The sequence below is a fragment of the Anabrus simplex genome, chromosome 1, assembly GCF_040414725.1.
Source record: "Anabrus simplex isolate iqAnaSimp1 chromosome 1, ASM4041472v1, whole genome shotgun sequence".
Lineage (NCBI taxonomy): Eukaryota > Metazoa > Arthropoda > Insecta > Orthoptera > Tettigoniidae > Anabrus > Anabrus simplex.
In genome coordinates this window covers 1,290,188,024-1,290,211,078 of record NC_090265.1, presented here as the reverse complement: position 1 = coordinate 1,290,211,078, position 23,055 = coordinate 1,290,188,024, and the positions used below count along the sequence as shown (strand labels likewise).

The following is a 23,055-nucleotide window of genomic DNA, read 5'->3' as shown; positions in this document are numbered from 1 at the left end:
CAACAAGTTGTGGTCAGATTCCACGTCTGCTCCTGGAAAAATTTTTGCAATCCAGCACCTGGTTTCTGAATCTCTGCCTAATCATAATGAAGTCTTTTTGATACCTACCAGTGTCTCCAGGTCTCGTCCACGTATACAGCCATCGTTTGTGGTGTTTGAACCACGTATTAGCAACGACTAAATTATGGTTGGTGCAGAATTCAACCAGACGACTTCCTCTTTCGTTCCTTTGTCCCAATCTGAATTCTCCTACTGTATTACCTTCTCTTCCTTGGCCTACCACTGCATTCCAGTCGCCCATCACAATTAGATTCTCGTCACCTTTTACATATTGTATTAAATCTTCTATCTCTTCTTATATTCTTTCGATTTCCTCATCATCCGCTGAACTAGTGGCCATATAGACCTGCACTATCGTGGTGGGCATTGGTTTGGTATCTATGTTGACGACAATAATTCTTTCACTATGCTGGTCATAGTAGCTTACCCGCTGTCCTATTTTCTTATTCATTATTAAACCAACTCCTGCATTTACCCTGTTTGATTTTGTATTGATAATTCGGTAGTCGCCTGACCAAAAATCCTGTTCTTCCTGCCAACGTACTTCACTTATACCAACTACATCTAACTTTAGTCTATCCATCTCCCTTTTCAGATTCTCTAACCTACCACAACGATTCCAACTTCTAACATTCCATGTTCTGACTCACAGAATGTCAATATCTATCTTCCTGATGATCGCCCCGTCTTGTGTAGTCTCCACCCGGAGATCCGAATGGGGGACTAGTTTACCTCCGGAATATTTTACCCGGGAGGAAGCCATCATCAGTACATCATTCATACAGAGAGAGCTGCATGTCCTCGGGAGTTAGTTACGGCTGTAGTTTCCCGTTGCTTTCAGCTGTGTAGCAGTATCAACACAGCTAAGCCATGTTGAGTATTATTACAAGGCCATATCAGTCCGTTATCTAGACTGCCGCCCTTGCAACTTCCGAAAGGCTGCTACCCCTTCCCTTTCGATGAATCATTCCTTAGTCTGGTCTCTCAACAGATACCCATCCGATATGGTTGCACCTCCGGCTCGGCTATCTGCTTCATTGGAACACACAAGCCTCCCCACTGCAGCAATGTCACATGGTTCGCAGGGAAGGGGTGTGACGATATCACATGGCAATACAGCATGGACAACGGCTCCCCATATTCTGGATCAGGCCATCCAGCATGGCTTGTGGTAACGTGGTGGACAAGCACTCTTTAGAGGTTAACAATGGTCCTTGGTGGCAGTGTTAGGGCTTCAGTCCTTTGGCCTAGAGCGTCCCATGCATGTTCAATCGAATTTAAGTCCAGGGAGCAAGCTGGCCTCTCTAGATGTGTCATGTCCTCATGTTGCAGGTATTCGTCCTCCAGGCTAGCCCTGTGTGGGTGGATGTTATTGTCCAAAAGATGGAATCCAGGTTCATATGTAGCATGAAACGGCCGCACATAGTGTTCCAGGATGTCATCCCTATAGACAGCACCCATCACAGTACCCTTAAGAAACGCTTGCAGTGGAGTACATGCTCCTAAAATGATGATGCCCCACACGAGAACACTGATGCCACCCTATTGGTCCCTTTCCACAATATTGGCAGGATTGTATCTTGTCCCAGAGGCACGCCAGATAAACAGACAGCGAGAGTCATTTTTCACGCTAAACCATGACTCATCCGTGAACAGGACACTACCCCACTGTTCTTGGGTCCAATCACAATGAGCAAGACATCACATTTGACAAGCCATGTGGTGCCTTTGTGTGAGGGGAATGCATCTGGCGGATTGCCGGGTATACAGAGCAACCTATCGAAGCTGACGACACGCAGCTTGACGGGAGATGTGTGACCAAGAGGCTGCTGCATGGTCTCTAGTCAGTCACGTGGCACTGACTGTGACCAGCCTCTAATCTGCCGATGATTCGACCACGTGTAATATCATCCAAATATGTTCTCTTTGCCATCCTGCATTCCTACAAATCGAATACTCTGTACCAAATGCACTCAGCACACAGTAAAAACCGCTGTACTCTAGATCTCTGCCCACACAGACTGTTTCAGGCACACAAATCCGTCTCGTACTGAACTGCCAGGTTTGTCACGTGTTTTATGTTGTCCAGCCACAGTTTAGTCTGCGCATCATCACCATGATGCAGTGATTTCTCGTGAATCTCAAAGATCCCTCAACTTATTTACATAATCATACTTCTCAAATGCATAGGTCCAGCTCCTTGGCTGAATAGTCAACATACTGACACTGAGTTCAGTCCCTGGCCAGTCTGGGGATTTGAACTGCATCTGGTTATTTCCTCTGGTTCAGTTACTGGGTGTTTATGTTCGTGTTAATATATGTTTATCATCTACATACAGTATTCCACATTACCAACTACTGCAGATACATGCAACAGTGACATCAGGAAGGGCATCCAGCTATAAAACTGCACAAAAGCAAAATGAAGTACCAATCCCAAAACTGGTGAAAAGGCCAGGAAGACAAAAAGGGGCTTTTCATGGTGCATTGGGTAACAGTGAAGACCATCCATCCGATCTGGTTGGCAGCCAGCTCTTTATTCCAAGTGTTCCTACTTTCATGGTTTTTTCTTCAGCGATTCTTCTCCAGGTTTTTCTCAAAGAACCATACCTCTCTGGTTCTTGCAGATTTCAGTCCAGACCTTTTATTTTCTCCATGTGACTTCCTTAATGTGGATCAAGTCACCACTATTTTGTCTCCTTAATTTGGTCTTTAATTGAACATTTGTTTGTTACCTTGCACAGATCTGTATTAGATTTACAGCCTGATCCACTCATGTTCATACTTTGTCGCAGCCACAGATTCCATTCCAGAGATTGGCTTTACATAGATGCTTAACAGACATCGTTGTGTTCTTTAAATAAGTGAAGCTACCCACAGTTGGGTGACATCAAGTAGTTAGTGGGACCAGTGGCAAAACATGAGCTAAATAAAGAGGTAGACAGATATTTTTAAAGTTATTTAATCATATTATCAATATTATATTAATGACTCTGAAACTAAGACAAGTCCAGTAACAACCTATAACCCTGCATGCACTCCTTTTATTTCTGTGTCACTTATTCATAGTGTTCTACGGAGCAAAATACCGGTTTACTTGAGAGATGACCTTCAGTACTTATCATCCAGAAATAATCACCAAACAAGGTCATTAACTCCTTGCAAAGTTTCCCTACCCATCACACTACTAGTAACTGATTCATTTATCCCCGCTACTATCCAGCTGTGGAATTGCCTGCCAGCTGAAATTAGAAACATTCCTAGTACTCAGCTGTTCAAAAGAAGGTGTTGCAAACATTACTTACATATCAGAACATAATCTATAGAACATATCTAAGATAATGTACTTCCTGTAAATATTAACCGTAGGATCTATGCCATGAGCTTTTCCAGTTAATTTATAAGTCCCACCGTTATAGTATGTTGTAGAATTTAACATAAATGAAATAGTGTATTATAGTTGGGCATAATAGCAGGCTCTATAGCCTGAGTCATTCCATAGAAAACAAGACAATAATAAAGAAAGAAAGAAAGAAAGAAAGAAATAGGCAGCGGGGAGCTGTCAAATGACAATATATTTTTAGACTTATAAATAGTAATATAATTCATTGTTATGTAAATAATGAGAGGTTAATAATAGATTCTCATACAACTCACTTTAAACAATATTCTTGTAAATGAGTTCAATACGCCTCTCCTTTATTTCACCAAATATGTCTATTACTCTTGTGTTGAAGTCGGGCACCTTGCTAAGATGCCACAGCAGTTCCTTCTCTATAGCTAGAGTTCCCAAGTTGGACAGTCTCTGGCTGGTCATCAAATTCCTTAAATAGGTTTTAATTCGTTTCAAGGCACTCATAGCGCGTTCACCAGAAACTAACGTTAACGGAATAGATAGCATCAAAGTTCGTTCTTAAGTTGATATACATGAAAAACCTTAGGGTGCATGGTCATGAGTTCGTTTAAATGCTGTTGGGGAAATTGTGACTGATAAATATTAAATTCAGTTTCATCAAGCACCGGGCGAGTTGGCCATGCGCGTAGAGGCGCGCGGCTGTGAACTTGCATCCGGGAGATAGTAGGTTCGAATCCCACTATCGGCAGCCCTGAAAATGGTTTTCCGTGGTTTCCCATTTTCACACCAGACAAATGCTGGGGCTGTACCTTAATTAAGGCCACGGCCTCTTCCTTCCAACTCCTAGACCTTTCCTATCCCATCGTCGCCATAAGAACTATCTGTGTCGGTGCGACGTAAAAGCCCCTAGCAAAAAAAAAAGTTTCATCAAGTAGTTCTACGAAACGAAGGCTTTCGTAATTCCCTGGTTAGCATTCATGACATTTGAACATTTTCGATTTCTTTAATTACTTTATCACTTCTGAGAGAATTGATGATATAATAGTAGTAGCAACCTTCACCTCTTTAATACACAAATGTACATCAGAAGACATTTTCGACTGCAGAATGCTAAACAAGAAGTCGGTATAGACAAAAATTCTAGAAAAGACACGGAGGAGGAACAAAAATTTGTGATTGTTCAATATATTGTCTATTCCTATAGCTCTCTGGGTTGATTCTGGATCGCAGTTTATTATGATATGATCCACTGCTCTTTTCCACATACGTACATACATTATCATTATAGACTATTATGCCTTTCAGCGTTCAGTCTGCAAGCCTCTGTGAATTTACTAAATGTCGCCACAATCCTTGATTTGCAACTAGTGTTGTGGCCTCATTTAGTTCTATACCTCTTATCTTTAAATTGTTAGAAACTGAGTCTAACCATCGTCATCTTGGCCTACCTCTACTTCTCTTACCCTCCATACAGAGTCCATTATTCTCCTAGGTAACCTACCCTCCTCCATTCGCCTCACATGACCCCACCACCGAAGCCGATTTATGCGTACATCTTCATCCATCAAGTTCATTCCTAAATTAGCCTTTATCTCCTCATTCTGCATACCCTGCAGCCATTGTTCCCACCTATTTGTACCAGCAATCATTCTTGCTACCATCATGTCTGTTACTTCTAACTTACGAATAAGATATCCTGAGTCCACCCAGCTTTCGCTCCCGTAAAGCAAAGTTGGTCTGAAAACAGACCGATGTAAAGATAGTTTCGTCTGGGAGCTGACTTTCTTGTTACGAATACTGTTGATCCCAACTGCGAGCTGCATTAGCTTTATGAATCCTTGATTCAATCTCACTTACTATATTACCATCCTGGGAGAACACACAACCTAAATACTTGAAATTATTGACCTGTTCTAGCTTTGTATCACCAATCTGACATTCAGTTCTGTTTAATTTCTTACCTACTGACATCAATGTAGTCTTCGAGAGGCTAATTTTCATACCATACTCATTGCACCTATTTTCAAGTTCCAAGATATTAGACTGCAGGCTTTTGGCACAATCTGCCATTAAGACCAAGTTGTCAGCATAGGCCAGACTGCTTACTACATTACCACCTAACTGAATCCCTCCTTGCCATTTTATACCTTTCAGCAGATGATCTATGTAAACTATGAACAGCAAAGGTGAAAGATTACAGCCTTGTCTAACCCCTGTAAGTACCCTGAACCAAGAACTCATTCTACCATCAATTCTCACTGTAGCCCAATTGCCAACATAAATGCCTTTGATTGATTTTAATAATCTACCGTTAATTTCATAGTTCCCCAGTATGGCGAACAGGTTTTCCCTCGGTAACCTGTCATATGCTTTCTGTAGATCTACGAAACATAAACACAACTGTCTATTCCTCTCGTAGCATTTTTCATTTACCTGACGCATACTGAAAATCTGATCCTGACAGCCTCTCTGTGGTCTAAAACCACACTGGTTTTCATCCAACTTTATCTCAATCACTGATCGCACCCTCACTTCCAAGATGCCAGTGAATACTTTGCCTGGTATACTAATCAATGAGATACCTCGATAGTTGTTGCAATCCTTCCTGTTCCCTTGCTTATAGATAGATGCAAGTACTGCTTTTGTCCAATCTGAAGGTACCTTAGCAACACTCCATGCTAATTTTACTACTCTATGAAGCCATTCCATCCCTGCCTTCCCACTATACTTCACCATTTCAGGTCTAATTTCATCTATTCCTGCTGCTTTATGACAATGGAGTTTATTTACCATCCTTTCCACTTCCTCAAGTGTAATTTCACCAACATAATTTTCCTCCTCCCCATGAGCTTGGGTGTTCACAACACCACCAGGATGATTTCCTTTTACATCGAGATGATGTTCAAAATATTCCCTCCACCTCTCCAGCGATTCCCTGGGATCTATTATGAGTTCACCTGAATTACTCAAAACACTGATTTCCTTTTTCCCTCCCTTCCTAAGATTCTTTATTACTGTCCAGAAAGGTTTCCCTGCTGCTTGACCTAGCCTTTCCAGGTTATTACCAAAATCTTCCCACGACTTCAACAACTATTTGTTTTGCTCTGTTTCTTTCATCTACGTACAAATCCCTGTCTGCCTCGGCCCTTGTTTGGAGCCATTTCTGATAAGCCTTCTTTTTACGTTTACAGGCTGCTCTCACTTCATCATTCCACCAAGATGTTTGCCTTTTCCCATCTTCAACAACAATAAAGGTGTTTTAATTTAATAAAGATGCTAATGGAAACACTGTCAGTGATTAAACTATAATCTTATCGGAGACTAAAACTTCTTCCATTAAAATTCCAATTAAAACAGTTCATTTAAAATATTAGTGGAAAACCAAAGTGGCACTTATATATTGTATCATTTTTCACATTTTTATGTCCCGTATTTTAATAACTGGCTAAACTTTTAGCTTCCACTTTTAATATTAGTTGTACTCTTGATGATTGTTTTTAGGCTGAAGACGCCCTTAATTGAGGGCGAAACATGTCCCATTTAACTGTGAGTCTATTTATGTAACCACTATAAGTGAAAATAAAAGTATTGAATAGGCGGATTAAATTAAAACACCTTTATTGTTGTTGAACTGTAAATTTTCAATACGGACCAAAAATGAGTTTTATAACATGCAATTTTCCCATCTTTACACACAGTTGTTCCTAGGCATTCCCTTGCTGTTTCTACTACAGCATCCCTGTATGCCACCCATTCACTTTCTATATCCTGAACCTGCTTACTGTCTACTGCTCGAAACTTTTCACTAATCATATCCATGTACTTCTGTCTAATTTCCTTGTCCTGGAGATTTTCTACCCTTATTCGTTTGCAGACAGATTTCCCTTTCTCTACCCTAAGCCTAGAGATTCTTAGTTCACTACAGATCAGGTAGTGGTCTGTGTCATCGAAAAATCCCCGGAAAACTCGTACATTCTTAACAGATTTCCTGAATTCAAAGTCGGTTAAGATATAGTCTATTATGGATCTGGTACCCCTAGCCTGCCATGTGTAGCGGTGAATAGCCTTATACTTGAAGAATGTATTCGTAACAGCTAAACCCATACTAGCACAGAAGTTCAGCAAACGCTTCCCATTCCCATTAGCTTCCATATCTTCTCTACATTTACCAATCGCTCTTTCGTATCCTTCAGTTCTATTCCCGACTCTCGCATTGAAATCGTATATTAGCACTATTCTGTCCTTGCTGTTGACCCTGACCACGATGTCACTCAATGCTTCATAAAACTTTTCATCTTCATCCTCATCTGCACCCTTACATGGTGAATACACGGAGACAATTCTAGTCCTAATTCCTCCAACTGACAAATCTACCCTCATCATTCGCTCATTTACGTACCTAACAGAATCTATGTTGCATGCAATGGTATTCCTGATAAAGAGCCCTTCCCTTAACACCCGTCAAGTACACTTTATAATCTCTTATCTCTTCCTCATTATCTCCCCTTAACTGAATATCACTTATTCCTAGCACATCCAGATGCATCCTCTTTGCTGACTCGGCTAGTTCTACTTTCTTTCTTCCATAAGCCCCATTAATATTGATAGCTCCCCATCGATTTCCATATCGTTCGCCAAGTTGTTTCCAAGGAATCCCTTGCCTGTCAAATGGGACTGGGACTCCGTTACTCCCATAGGTCGAGGCTTGCTTAAAATGTTCTGAGCTCGGTAAGTTCATGAAGCAGGATACTACCCTACTTGCACATAGTCCATGTGAGGATCTCTCCTCTAACGGGTAATGGACCACCGGTGAATTGTATAGTTATAGCCGCCTGAGCACAAGGAGGGCCATAACTCAGAATATGTCCGAGATGCCTACTCCCATTCCATAGCAACTGGTATCCCGACTCTCAGGACCACTTACTAGGCCACTCAGCTGTTGCCCATGGTTCACGAACTAGGTCGTGACTACAGTAACCCACACCATGAACCATCTCTTTTGAACTCGGAATAATATTTTCTCACAGTCATAACAGCCTGAGAATGGTAATTCCATCGGGTAGGGGAAGGATGAGGATGCTGAAAACCTTGGTCTCTCAGCAATTCTGCACGACATGAAGAACGAGAGAAGAATGTGTGAAGGACAGATAAATTGGATATGAACAATTTCACCTCTTTTATAGTTTTCGCAGCATGAAGAAGAACCAAATTGAGTTGATGAGCGTAACAATGTACGAAGATGGCAAGAGGATAAGACTGTCTGACAATTGCCTTGACATCTCCTTCACGGGCAGACATTACTGTAGCTCCATCATACGTCTGACATACGAGTGTGGTATCATCAATGTTCCATTCTTTCAGAACTGAGATTATGACATCAGCTAAACCCCTAGCAGTCTTATCAGTAGACACGTCATAAAAGCCTAGAAACTGCTCTTCGACTTTACTATTAACACAATACCTCACAATAATACTTAATTGTGATTTAACGGAAACATCTGTAGTTTCGTTAGCTTGGACAGAGATGAATTCAGCTAATTCTATCTCTTTTCGAATACGTTCCTGAATGGCAACAGTAACTACATTAATCAAATATTTTGTATGTTACTAGAAGTAGGCTACCTTTGAAGACATTTTCTTATTCTAAATGGTCTTTCATTTAAGATTCCTCCGAAGCCAGTAAGTAATTCCTTTTATTAAATGAACATAAAGAAGAACATTGACTTTCTCGATGACCCTTGAATAGCAGTTCCTGAATACTTAAGTGGCAAATATGCTGACAATTTTCCTATTTTTTGAAACCATTTCATTGTGTTTAAAGGCCTGTAATATCTGCCCCTTTGAAACGGCATGATTGATACGGCACCGTCCCAACATATGAAATTTTTCGTCGCACTTTATATAACTCTCGGATGCAGTGTGTTCTTTAGCTTTTACCTTGGAATTTTTTATTGTGTTTACACCCGTTCTGATCCAAGAATCTTCTCCATTAACGCCAAACAACAAGCAGTAAAAACACAATAACTTTTGTTCACGACCTTTACCAGTTCCACACAAGAGTTTATATTTATCATACCAGCTTTTATGAAATTTTCAAACAGATTTAACGTCCTGTTGTGATAATCTTATGTTAGGCCGTTCCTGTAACGTTTTTGTCGTTATATTTTGTTCTAGCGACAAGGAGGAAATACCATTGTTAACTAAGTACACAACTGAATCGAAGTCAGGACTGTTAAATTCATAGGCTTATCCTCAATAAACACAAACTGCCACGCACGAGAAAAGAAGAATTGCACTTTATATTTTATCATCATTAACTACTCACTATTCCTAGATAATGAAAAATTAACACTTAGGCCTATCACTTTATTATAATACATTAACACACACATACCATATTAACCACCTTGCTCTCACGTCTCACAGCACATTCATAACTTTGAAACTGTAACTGTTCATTTCCGTTATAAAGCCGTACCGTAACTAATATTGGCGGCCAAGAAAATGCATGTACTTGAAGGGTTTTGGTGCTATCATTCGTTTATTAGGTGTAAGTTTGCTACACTTCGTATTTGAATATTATATCATTATTTTATATTTAGACGCATCTTATAATAATGTCAATTCAAATTAATTGCATTTAAAGCATGCCTGAGATGGTAGCCTGTAAGAAGTGTACCTTATAACTGAGATCCAAATACTAGCCAATGAGAGCAAGAAGAGACGCTGGTAAGTCTGTGTACTGGGCAGAGAAATCTCTCTTTAGGAAAGTCATAGTTCCACAATCAGCACGTACAGATAGCGTTAGTGTTGCTCTATCTGAATGCTTCGAAATCAAAGGGAAAATACACAGAATGGACAGCGTCTACTTTCGTCTACGTGCTTCGCGTAACTGATGCGAGCCCGAGCATTGCCAAAGTGAGTCAAAAATAAGAAGTGGGAAATACAATAATGTCTTGTATTTGGAAATAATTAATGTTCTATAAAAATAATTGAATTTACTAGACATTGTCTCGTTCACAAAATTTTAAGGGTACACGCTGTCTCCCCTGACGCTTCGCCCTTGAGTGGGACGTTGAATCAGTAATATTATTATTACTTATAAAAAGGATGTCACACATAAGCACATAGTATAGAGGCTCTTGATAAGTATGTTGCCAGTTTGATAGTTTCAATTTAAAATACTGTAATTGGTAGTCCCTCATAATTTATATGTTTCTAATGTTGTAACCTCTCTCCGAATTTTTCAGTTCTGATAACATGGAAGAGATGCAGTGTTTGCTTCAGACATCTCCAGATACATTGTTAATGGGAGGTCACCAAGAGAAAATTATAGAGTTTAACCTTACTCAGGGCCAGGAAACAAATGTGGTATGTCTGGTTACATTTATCATCTCCATATAATTATATTAACAACTAGCAAATGTGCTTCGCTACAGTATTCTACATTGTGTACAAATTTCTCCATAAATTACTGTAAAGGCAGTGTTTAAGATTATATTAAATTGTATGTTTCTCTGTGCTACCTGAGAAACAAAACAGGGAGGGCACCATACGTTGTTTCTGATGTAAGGTATGCATTCGGGAAGTTTTGTTGATAATGGCATGCCACATTTCCTACTGCCAATCGCAGTCGAGTTCTGGAGTTTCTACTCTAAAGGCAGGCTCACTTGGCAACTGCCATTCACAGTATAGATGGGGAGTTTTCATCATAAAGACAGGTTCCTTAACCTAATGCCAGTTACAATTCAACCGGAGAGATTTGATTATAATCAAGAAAAGCAGCTCTATCTAACGTATCAACAATCGAGCTACGACAATTAAGTCATAGGACCAGAGTTGTAGATCTCTCTAAATTGAACGGTGATTGTGCTATCTGTTTTGTAATATGACTTATCGTTTAGCCACCAACTACCCCGAAATGGAAGTCTGCACTATCATTAAAGTGCACCCATATTTCGATATTTTCCAGGGCTGAAAGATATAAATTTGACAGCATGGAATTTTTCCCCAAAGAAAAGTTTCCACATTTCGGGATTAGCACTCGCGTATGTACAGAGTAATTAAAGAAGAAAGTAATACAGTTTAAGAATTCGAAATTAATAGAACATTGGATCATAACTGGGGACAGCCGTATAGGACAAATGTATAAATACCAAGTAAAATATTCGAGGACAATTGTAACCTCCAAAGGTATTCTGCCAATATCCTGCAGTATGGCCGATTGATGTGTCTCTTGCTTTCTACACAAGATACAACCACGAGTTTACAGGAATGATGACGAAAATGGTAATATGTTACTTCCCTGTTGGCAAGCAGTCAGAGACGTTGCCATGGTAACCTGTAGGCTCGTTGCCAGTCTGTCGTTCACTCAATGCAGACCATGAGACCCGCAGAAAATAGTAATTTTCTCAGTCATTTGAAGAGTAGACGAAAACAACAAAAGTTGTTTATAATGAAGGGACGTTTCACATATAGTCCACAGATTTTACAGAAAATCATTGGTATTAGGAGAAAATGGAAGAAAACTGTGCATATCAAAATCTTCCCTGGGATGAGTTTACTCTAAACATGAAGTTTGGTCGAGATCTATCAAGCTTTTCCACTGTGATGGTGGAACAAACAAACTGGCATGAAAAATAAAAACCACTGATACGGTCTTGAGTTGACCTAAAACAGATAAATATCTGAAAAATTGGCAAAACAAACAAAATTACAGACAGCGGTCCCCTACAACTTTATTTATATGGATGTATGATGTTCTTGAGTATCTCCCTAGTCTGGTTGCTACATCAGTAAAATGCATAACTGAAAACCCTGGCGTCACTATGAGAGACTTTGTAGTATTTTTATGCATTGGCATGATCTAGTGAAGGGTTTTCCATCCTCAAAGCCTAGCAATTGTTAATCCTGTATAATCAGTATTCTCACTTCCTTTGGCTAGCTCTGGATATTGCCCTTTACAGTGTTATATACAGGATAGGATAAAAGTTGCACTCCCAAATTATATGAAATATTTCTTACATAGTTTGTTTAAAATACAGATCCTATTTAGTGATATATAAATCACATCATTCATGTGCCGATTTACTGGTGGCAGAACGTAACTGATAGTCTTTGTCTACTTTCTTAAATTAAGTTTGGATCAGCTGTTGCAAGTGATACAGATCCTGTGATTGCTGAGGAAATGAAACGTCATCTTTTCATGATGCCTCACAGAGAAAAAATCATGCAGTGTTAGATCGCATGATCTAGGTGTAATTCTGCCTTGTCATTATGGTCAATCTGTTTATATGGAATTGCTGGATTAAGAAGTATCTTGCTCCTACACCAAAGTGAGGGAACCGTGCTCTATTCTGTTGCCATATCAACTAAATATTGGCAAAATGAGGGCTGTTTTTAAGTTTTGGAATAACCACACCTTGTCAGATCTCAAGATATTGGTTGTTGGTAACCGTTCATTCAAAAAAGAATAGTCCTAACACGTCCACTCCAAATTCCACCCCAAACAGTCACACCAGAGATAACTTCATGTGGATTTTCAGTAAACAATTGGGCTGATTTACTCAGCTGTTCACCTTAGTGAACCTTCTTCGTTGTCAGGATCAGCTTTATATCGAACAACAAACCACTTGCAGAATCCAGATAATGGTCCAGATCATCTCCGTCTAGTTCTTGCACAAGCTTAAAGTGAAACTAATAATATCCAGTTTGAGAAACCTCTTTTTGACCAACTTCTATGAACTACACTAAAACGTCCATTAACAGAACCTCGTCAATTAAAAATTGGTTTAATCAAAATGTGTAACTCAATTTTTATGAAGAAATTTAAGTGTTATACTATGTACTGGATTTATGAAATACAAAATATATGTAACCTCCAACGGTATTCTGCCAATATCCTGCAGTATGGCCGATTGATGTCTCTCTTGCTTTCTACACAAGATACAACCACGAGTTTACAGGAATGATGACGAAAATGGTAATATGTTACTTCCCTGTTGGCAAGCAGTCAGAGACGTTGCCATGGTACTCTGTTGAAAGTATGTAGATGTCTCTGGTATCTCTTCATGGTGGATCCTTAAAATTACCTGTTTCCCCAAATTCCTTTTGTTCAAAGTTCTTATCACACTCACATTACAACTTGTTTTTAATTTCAACACTTCATGAGACAAATTTAATTGTGAGGATCTGTACAATTTTGGACTGGGTTAAAATAAAAAATAAACAGCTTAAAGAACATCCTTCCAAGATAGGAACCGTCTCAGAATGAGAAAGTCAATGAAGTAAAGTTTTTATGGTTCACACTACAACAGGAAAGGGGAGGTGCAATATGAGGACCAATAATTCACAAGTCATTTCCAAAGTTTTAACTCTAAGAATGGGTGTAAGTGTATTATCCAAAATTTTGCTTATGCTAAATGGAGTCAGCCCCTTATATTTCAGTTCACAGAGCTTTTAATATAATTACACTGAGAGTGCTTTTTTTCATTTGAACAGTTTGTGGTTGTCCTCTTTATGGTGGATCCTTAAAATTACCTGTTTCCCCAAATTTCTTTTGTTCAAAGTTCTTATCACTTGACATGATGGTGGTTAAAGCACCAAGAAATCTCTGCTCACAGTCTTGAATCAACAGTGTTATGATTTTGTTGTACTTGCATCAACATTGTAGCACAAAAACACAATGATAATTGGTTGATTTGCAATTCATTGCAAGAACATGAGCAGTTAATAAGACACAACCCAGTACAATAAACAGTAGTAATCTGAGATCAGAAAACTAAAAATATGAACAACATGGTAGGTAACTCCCACCACTTGCACATGGAGTAAAGTACTCATTATTCAAGTTATGTATAATTCAAGTTCTTTACTTATATCACCACCGAGCTCGATAGCTGCAGTCGCTTAAGTGCGGCCAGTATCCAATAATCGGGAGATAGTGGGTTCGAGCCGCACTGTCAGCAGCCCTGAAGATGGTTTTCTGTGGTTTCCCATTTTCACACCAGGCAAATGCCGGGGCTGTACCTTAATTAAGGCCACGGCTGCTTCCTTCCAATTCCTAGGCCTTTCCTATCCCATCGTCGCCATAAGACCTGTCTGTGTCAATGCGACGTATAGCAAATAGCAAAAAAAAAAAAAAGTATATACGTGTATGTTAAGCAAATATGAGAATTGAGAGTGAACTTTTGGGGTAAGCAACTTTTATCCCACCCTGTCTACTTGTGTGGTAAGGTTTCATATTGTCTTTTGAATTCTTATTCTGAGTTTCTAATTCTTTGATTTCATTCAAGTTTTGCACAAAGTAATGCGTGATAGATAATGTTCTTAAACTTACAAAAGATTATTTTATTTCTCTTAATTCCAACTAACATTATTTGTGTCCATTATGGCATGTTTTATTGTCTTATAATATCAATGGCCAATTGATTTTATTATTTTTCCAGCTCTATGTTGGCAAAAATGGTTGTGCCATTCTTCGACAACATGGTAGGTTTGTTTGTGCTGGAGATCCTTCAGGAAGGATTGATCTGCGTGATCCAGCCACACTGAACGTGGAACATACTCTTGAGGCTCATTCAGGGAGTCTGTCAGACTTCGATGTACATGGCAATCTCCTCGTCACTTGTGGCTTCTCTAATAGGTTAGTTCAACTCACAAACTCTGAGTTATTATTTTAATGTTGCCATCATACATTTCTAAGTATATTCTTCTTGAATGATAGAGTTAGTCTTGAAATTAATTGAAATCCAAAAGTGCTTTTAAAGTTCAGAATAGAATACTGCATATATTTTGTAGAGTAGAAGCTTATTCACAGATCACTGTAGTTTGTTTAAGCAGAGGTGTCAACTATTACGGATTGTCCGTAATTATTACGGATTTCACCTCACGATTACGGAATTACGGTTAAAGGAGAAATTATTACGGAAAAGCTGACATTATCACGAAAAATAATTTTCTACGGAAAAAGAGAAAAGAAGGAAAAATGTTTGATCCTTTCGAGCCTTTCTCCTAAATCGTCCTCGTTTCAAAGCTTGTGAGTTGGCAACAATACTTATTCGATCGTGACCTTTTGCTACCCGTAAGCGTTATAAAATTCATTGTGAAAATGAAGGCGCTTAGGCACTGCTCTTTTCCACTATAAATCCTTCAGTAATGTTGTATTTGATGTGTTAAGTGTACCTGACAGTTGACAGAAAGATTCAGAAAGAAGTGAGGCCTACATTAAGCACATGCACTGAAATCGCTTATGGTTCAGAAAACGAAAATGTTATCACAGTGGGAAGGATGCTTCAAGAAAAACTACATTGGAAAGCAACTGCTGTGTGAGAAACAAGCTACAAGGGATGAGCAGCATTTAAAGTAACATTTTTATGTAATAATCCTTGCGGTGTAGCGTATGGAGTTCTACCTGTTTTATCAAAGAACTTACAGGTTGTCTGCAAATTTCATTATGCAATATGATATACTTTCGAATAGATTGCTAGAGGGAAGGGCCAAAGGGGTGTCATTATCGAGAAGGAAGGAGCATGCTTTCGACTTGACTCGAAATTTTTCTCGGGCGACTGGGGGTGATTACTGATAATCCACTTCAAGGTTGGCACCTCTGTTTAAGAATATAAAATAACCTAATCACTGTGCACAATCGGTCGTGTTCGATTATTGGGTAGTTGTCATTATTGCAACATTGACTTCATGCATCTCTCTCTCTCTCTCTCCTCACTCCGCTGCTCTGCACCCAACGCATTGTTGGCCAGTGGTTTTACATGTCTGCCAGTGTAATGAATGCGTAGTGTACTAGCTGTGATGTATATGAACATTAGTGAGAATCATGACGCCTCCAGCAGAATCATAGGCCCCATCCCCCTTAATGACCCCTGATGATTAGTGTCAGTGACTAGTTAGGATCTGGTTTTGTTACTTTTTCTTCCATCTTAACCCTTTCCCAGAGTCAACCTCTTATAAGCGTCAAGATAATTATTCGCAAGTTGTGCAAACCACTTATAAGCATCATCCAAGTTCATGTGTTTATTACAGATTGTGTCAACCGCTTATAAGTTTCAGAAATTTATAGATAATTGTGACATCTATTGGCCGTATTTTGCTATAAAGTACTAAATTTTATTTCCATGGAATATCGTATTCCATGTAGAATTCATGTGGTCGTGCACACGTTTTCCATGTGGTCAACAGTCGAAGCAATATGGCTTCCGCGCTATAACCTCAGAGTGTAAACAAACAGAGTAATTTAGCAGTGATATTGAGCGAATGCTTTTGCTTTGCAATAAAACTGAAGACTAAAGGGACAATTATTCTTCCGAATCGAGTGATGATTTCCATGATGACAGACACAAATGTGAAGAAATTGAAGACGTTCAGACTGACTGGGTTACGTTTGGGGGCTGGGCAACAGATTCACTTTTACCAACATTAGTGGCATTCATGCCAACTTTGGGATAATCCCGAACCATTGACAATATTTGAACATTTTGTTAGTGATGATAAATTATCTGAAGAAAAAAATGCAACACGCAACACGTGAAAAAGTAATGTTCAGTCATGGGATTAATTAGAAAATTTCAACATTGTTTTGATTTCCTAAGGATTCTATTGCAGGAATCTTATGGACTTAAAATAGGCTAAAACAGCCCTTTCAAAATCTGTTAACTAAAAATTCCTTTCCCCTCCCCAAATCCATATGGATCTACCAGTTATTGTGATTTTTACACAGAATGTACATATATATAAATATATAAGAGTTTTGTCTGTACATTGCTCAGAATTTAAAAAAGGATGGTATTTCTGTATCAGTCATGTCCACAGTAACAAGGAAATGAACTTTTAAATTTTCTGTAATTTCTGTATGTATGTATGTATGTATGTATGTACACGCATCACAAGAAAATGGCTGAAGTGAATGTAATGAAAATCGATATGCAAAGTCAGGGAATAAGTTGCTATAATCTAGGCCATAAATATTTGTATTCACAGTAAGTGAAATGGTAGTTTAGGGGAAGGTTTAAAATTTAATTCTCAAATATTTGTTATTAGTGATCGTATCTTAATGAAAATTGGTAGGCAAAGTTGGGGAATAAGTTGCAACAATATAGGCTATAAGAATTATATTTACGTTGAGAAAAATGGTCGTTGTGGGAGACCATTATTCAATCTCCTCAGCTTGCTAGTCCTATTCCCTAGAACGACTTGAAAGAGTCTATTATTAAGCGTGTTTCCAATTAATTGTACCATGGTTTTCCATGGTAATACCTAAAGAAGTTTATACAGCAGCCCTTCTCTCCAAACCGTGTCTTAAGCTGCAGAAAGATAATTTTAAAAAAACAGCAGACGTTTTCAACTGTTGCTTGCATGTTGTGAGTGCAAAGACTTGGTCACAACAGCTACGATTGTGTCTAAAACCAGCTTGGTCAATAGGAATATGAGGAATATGTTGATTAATTACAATGCTAATTCTATTGTATAGTAGTCTTTCAAGGAGTTTATAGCAACTACTGAGGAGAGTGATTGGTCTGTAGTTTTGTGGTATATCTTCTGGCTTGCCAGGTTTCAATATGGCAAGGATTTTAGTCAAATGAAGAAAGAAGAGAGCTCGTTGCACTGAAAATCGAAGAATACACAAAACAAACTACCTTTTGTATCATCCTTCACTCCAGGGAATACTATCAGTGCGGTTGTCTCACTGCGTATTAGAGCATGGGAAGGCGATTTTTGACGGTGAGTTCTTGAAATAGACTTTCTTATCTATGTCCGATACATTAATTGGACTTTCCTAATAAACAGCAAATAATTAACAGAACTAAAGAAATGCCAGCCAGCCGAAATACTGTCAAGGGTAGAATAATAAGAATGAGTCAAGATGTTTCGGAGCATTTGATAGCTGATTCGGATAACTCCCAGATGTATTCAGTATGTCTTGATGAAAACACGTATGTGACCTTACAAGAAAGGATTGCTGTTTTGTCTGATTTCCTGGTGAAAATATGATGAGGGGAGGGAGGAATTAGTAAATTGTTGAGTTTATGAAATACAACAATAGGTAAGGATATAATGAAGGATGTGAAGCAAGAACTTGTATTAAAAATGGGCTTTGACTTACAGAATAGCCTGAAGTATGGTGGGTATTCATAACGGTTTTGTGCAATTTCTTAAAGAAAACGTTAAATACCCTACAATGAACATTGTGAAGACAACAGTTAGAATCCGTCTTGGTTCAGACCTATGTTCTTCTTGTGTGGTATTGAAGACAAGAAGTTACGAACCTAATATAAATGACATGGGTACTAAATGTGAGAACGATATTTCACTCCAAGTTCATTAGCAATATTAGTATTTTAATTGTTATATCTAATAATATGATGAGGTGTGTTACAATGGGAGCTTATTATATATTTATACAAGTAATGTTAGGTATTTTTGAAATACTTAAAAATGTATTTTTGATGTTTTTGCAAAATACAACCACTAAACATGCAGTCAAATATACTTACAAGATATATATTAAATAAGTAAATAAATCACTAAATGAATAACTAACATATTATGAAACATAATTGGGAATTAAGAAAGGAAGTCGTCCGGGAGGGGGGTGTATAGCCATTCCTTAAAAGAAAATAACAAGTGGCACAGTAAACAGTTGAGAATAATAAAATAGACTTAAAATGGCACACTAGCTGGAAAAGGTTTGCCATCCCTATCCTAGACTATGCAGCTCATGAAGTCTTTTTGGGAAAAGACAAGACGTCTGAGGGTCGCCTGGCACGATGGAAATCTCCGGACTCGCAGGGATGCGGAAGTCGACATAGACCTGGGAGTGAATGCATCTTCGACCAAAGAAGAGGAGCTGAGACGCGCCTTAAAGAACTTTCCGGAAGTCGTCACCAATAAAATAGGACGGACTACCATTGTAACGCACACCATTGAGTGCAGCACTTCCTCACTCATCAAGCAACACCCATATGCAATTGATCTGGACAAGCGCAACTTCGTCATTCAGAAGATTCTCTTTTTTTTGCTTTACGTCACACCAACACAGATAGATCTTATGGCGATGATGGGATAGGAAAGGCCTAGGAATGGCAAGGAAGCGGCCGTGGCCTTAATTAAGGTTTAGCCCCAGCATTTGCCTGGTGTGAAAATGGGAAACCACGGAAAACCATCTTCACAGCTGCCGACAATGGGGTTCGAACCCATTATCTCCCAGTTACTGGATACTGGCCACACTTAAGCGACTGCAGCTATCGAGCTCAGTTCTGGAAGATTCAAGAGAATTAAAGCCAAGGTCTCATCGAACCCTCCACATCCTGTTGGGCTTCGCCTATCGTCCTACCAAAAAAGAAGAATGGGGAATATCGACTGTGTGTGGGCTTCAACAGGTTGAACGAGAAGACCGTTAGTGATGCCTACCCCATGCCTGACCTGAAAGACTCGCTGAAACAAGCAAGTGGGTCTAGGATTTTCTGCACACTGGATCTCAACTCTGGATACTGGCAAGTGGAGGTCGAGGAAAGTTCTAGGCCACTGACCGCCTTCTTGACACGAAGAGGATTGTACCAGTTTACAGTAATGCCTTTTGGACTTAAGAATGCTCCTGCAACCTTCATGTGATTGATGAATAAGGTCTTGTCAGGAAATGTTGGAGATTTCTGCCAAGTGTATCTCGACAACATCTTAATTCACAGCAAGAATTTTCAGGAACAGCTTGTACACCTGAAGAAAGTGCTCGAACGACTGAAAATTCATGGATTCACCTTCCAACTGGAGAAGTGCTATTTCGCCCAGTCCCGCGTAGAATATCTTGGCCATGTCCTAACATCTGAAGATTTACAAAAGGCAACCGAAGAAGAATCGAGCTATCGAGGAAGCTGAATTCCCGCGGACCAAGCAACAAGTACGTCAGTTCCTTGGCTTGTGTGGATGGTATAGCAGCTTCGTGCTACACTTTGAAGAGAAGGCCAGACAATTCGCAGATCTACTTCATAACAACCGCCCGTTTCGATGGACCAGCAAGGAAGAGGCAGCCTTCCAAGGCATTAAGGCTGTGATATGCAACACTCCTAGTTTAGCCCATCCCGACCCTCAATCGAAGATGTGCCTGCTGGTGGACGCCAGCGATTCCGGCATAGGAGCAGTGTTATTCCAGCAGAGGATTGACGGCGGAAGGGACATCGAGTGTGCCAGCAGATAGCTATCTCCCACCAAACAATGCTACTGCACTGCCGAGAAGAAAGCCTTAGCTGTGGTGTGGGCCATGGGCAAAGTCAGAGGCTACTTGGAGGGAAGGAAGTTCCAGCTCTACACCAATAACGCAGCTCTCAGATGGTTGAACTCAATCTTTGGCTCAAAATCTAAATTGATGCGATGGGCTCTGTTAATCTCAGAATTTGATTTTGATGTGTGTCACATCCCAGGACTGACGAACATAGGAGCAGACAGTTTATCTGGGCACCCGGCGATGGAACCTGAAGTTTTTTTTTTTTTTTTTTTTTTTTTTTGCTAGGGGCTTTACGTCGCACCGACACAGATAGGTCTTATGGCGACGATGGGATAGGAAAGGTCTAGGAGTTGGAAGGAAGCGGCCGTGGCCTTAATTAAGGTACAGCCCCAGCATTTGCCTGGTGTGAAAATGGGAAACCACGGAAAACCATCTTCAGGGCTGCCGATAGTGGGATTCGAACCTACTATCTCCCGGATGCAAGCTCACAGCCGCACGCCTCTACGCGCACGGCCAACTCGCCCGGTCTAGGAACCTGAAGTTAGGAGCACCATTGTCGAGAGGGAGTTTCCACAAAATCACCAGAATGTTGTTATGACCATCAAGGAGGAACTGGATGTGGAAGTAATCAATGGCAAAAACAAGACAAGCCCTGTAGGATCATGACGCAGTGGATTAGGAGACAGAACGCCGATAGTTGACTCATCCCAAGGGAATTCAAGATGTACTACAAGAACTTCCGGGTTGGCGGAGGACACTTAATGTACAGATCACACCTCTCCGACGCGTCCGCAGTAGTGGTGATCCCTACAGAGCCCACGGTGGACATCTTCGAGAAGTTCCACGACAGCACTGAAGCTGGACGTCCAGGAAGTGAAGAGACATGTCAGTCTATCCAACGAAGATTCTGCTGGGTCAACGTGCGGAAAGACATCCTGGATTATGTAAAAGTGTGCTACATCTGCACCTGCACCAAGGTGAGCAACACAAAGGCAGATTCCAGTCAGCAAGGATGATGGCCGCAATGCTCTTGGAAGGTCATATCCCTAGACTTCATGGGTCCTTACCCAAGAACACCAAGGGGTAAAACAGGACTGCTAGTAATCACCGACCTCTTTACAAGATGGATTGAGGCCTTTCCAATACCAGAAGCCGTAAAAGATGGAGGACGGTTACAGACGTGTTGTATGCGTGTTCCTGATATTAATCATGTTTCTTTTGGTCCAAGTGCTTTTATCGCGGTTACGTGTGAATGAAATTGAACCGACTAGCGTATACTTTGATGTTAAGTGCGGTATAACTTGTTGGGAAGATATACTCTCCAACAGTAAGCTGCAAATAAGCGCCCACGTGTTGTGTATTAACGGCATGCAGCAGCGAATGGCTTCCAGTCAACGTGTAAAGCACAAGCTTTCGGCCAGTGACACATCTACCTCCATCCTGATGCTGAGTATTTTACTACTAGCAGTTGCTGGCGATGTCCAGCTGAGCCCAGGACCGGAGGTAAATACCAGCCTTAGCATCTACTACCAGAATGTCTGTAGTCTTAAGAAATCACTTGTGGACTTTAACGTTGTTCTGAGTGACGTGCATTACGACTGCATGTGTTTAATGGAGTCCTGGCTTGACTCTCTGATGGACAATAGTGAAATACTGCACGACAGTTATGTTATTTTCCGCCAGGATAGGCAAAATATCATTACTAGTAAGAACAAGGGAGGTGGGGTTTTAATAGCAGTGAACTCTGCTTATGGGCCAGTGCAACTACCTCACCTAGTGGGAAACTAGGAATGTGTTGTTCTAAAAGCCACCCCTTCTCCTGGCCGAGCATTGTACTTTGTCTGTTGTTACCTGCCCCCAGTCAAGGTAAAAGTACAGCTCACAGACTACCGAGAAACCCAGGCTCGAATCAATCGTGTAGCAAAACAAAATGACACTATTATCGTGTGCAGTGATTTCAATATAAGCCAATTAGCCTGGGCCTTAAACTATTCGGGATGAGACAGTGCAACAGAGTTGAAACTTTTAACTACTATTCCAATGAATAGATATAGTTTTTTAAGTTGGCTGTCTATGTATTCATCCTGTCTCATTTCATCAACCCATTAACCCCCACATTGTTCTAACATCATTTGAATTAATTTGAATTAATTTTTTTGCTTTACGTCGCACCGACACAGATAGGTCTTATGGCGACGAGGGGACAGGAAAGGGCTAGGAGTGGGAAGGAAGCGGCCGTGGCCTTAATTAAGGTACAGCCCCAGCATTTGCCTGGTGTGAAAATGGGAAACCACGGAAAACCATTTTCAGGGCTGCCGACAGTGGGGTTCGAACCTACTATCTCCCAAATACTGGATACTGACCGCACTTAAGCGACTGCAACTATCGAGCTCGGTATAAAACAGTTTTT

The 23,055-nt window shown here is 40.0% G+C and overlaps 1 protein-coding gene across 1 annotated transcript in view; it reads left to right on the top strand.

Annotated features, from left to right (window-relative positions):
* Positions 1-23,055, top strand: part of PAN2 (PAN2-PAN3 deadenylation complex catalytic subunit PAN2) — a 317,774-nt gene that overhangs the window by 7,642 nt on the left and 287,077 nt on the right. Inside the window, exons 4-5 of the mRNA XM_067138515.2 lie at positions 10,666-10,786; positions 14,863-15,059. Of these exons, the coding sequence (XP_066994616.1) occupies positions 10,666-10,786; positions 14,863-15,059 (318 nt within the window). The remainder of the gene's footprint in view (positions 1-10,665; positions 10,787-14,862; positions 15,060-23,055) is intronic.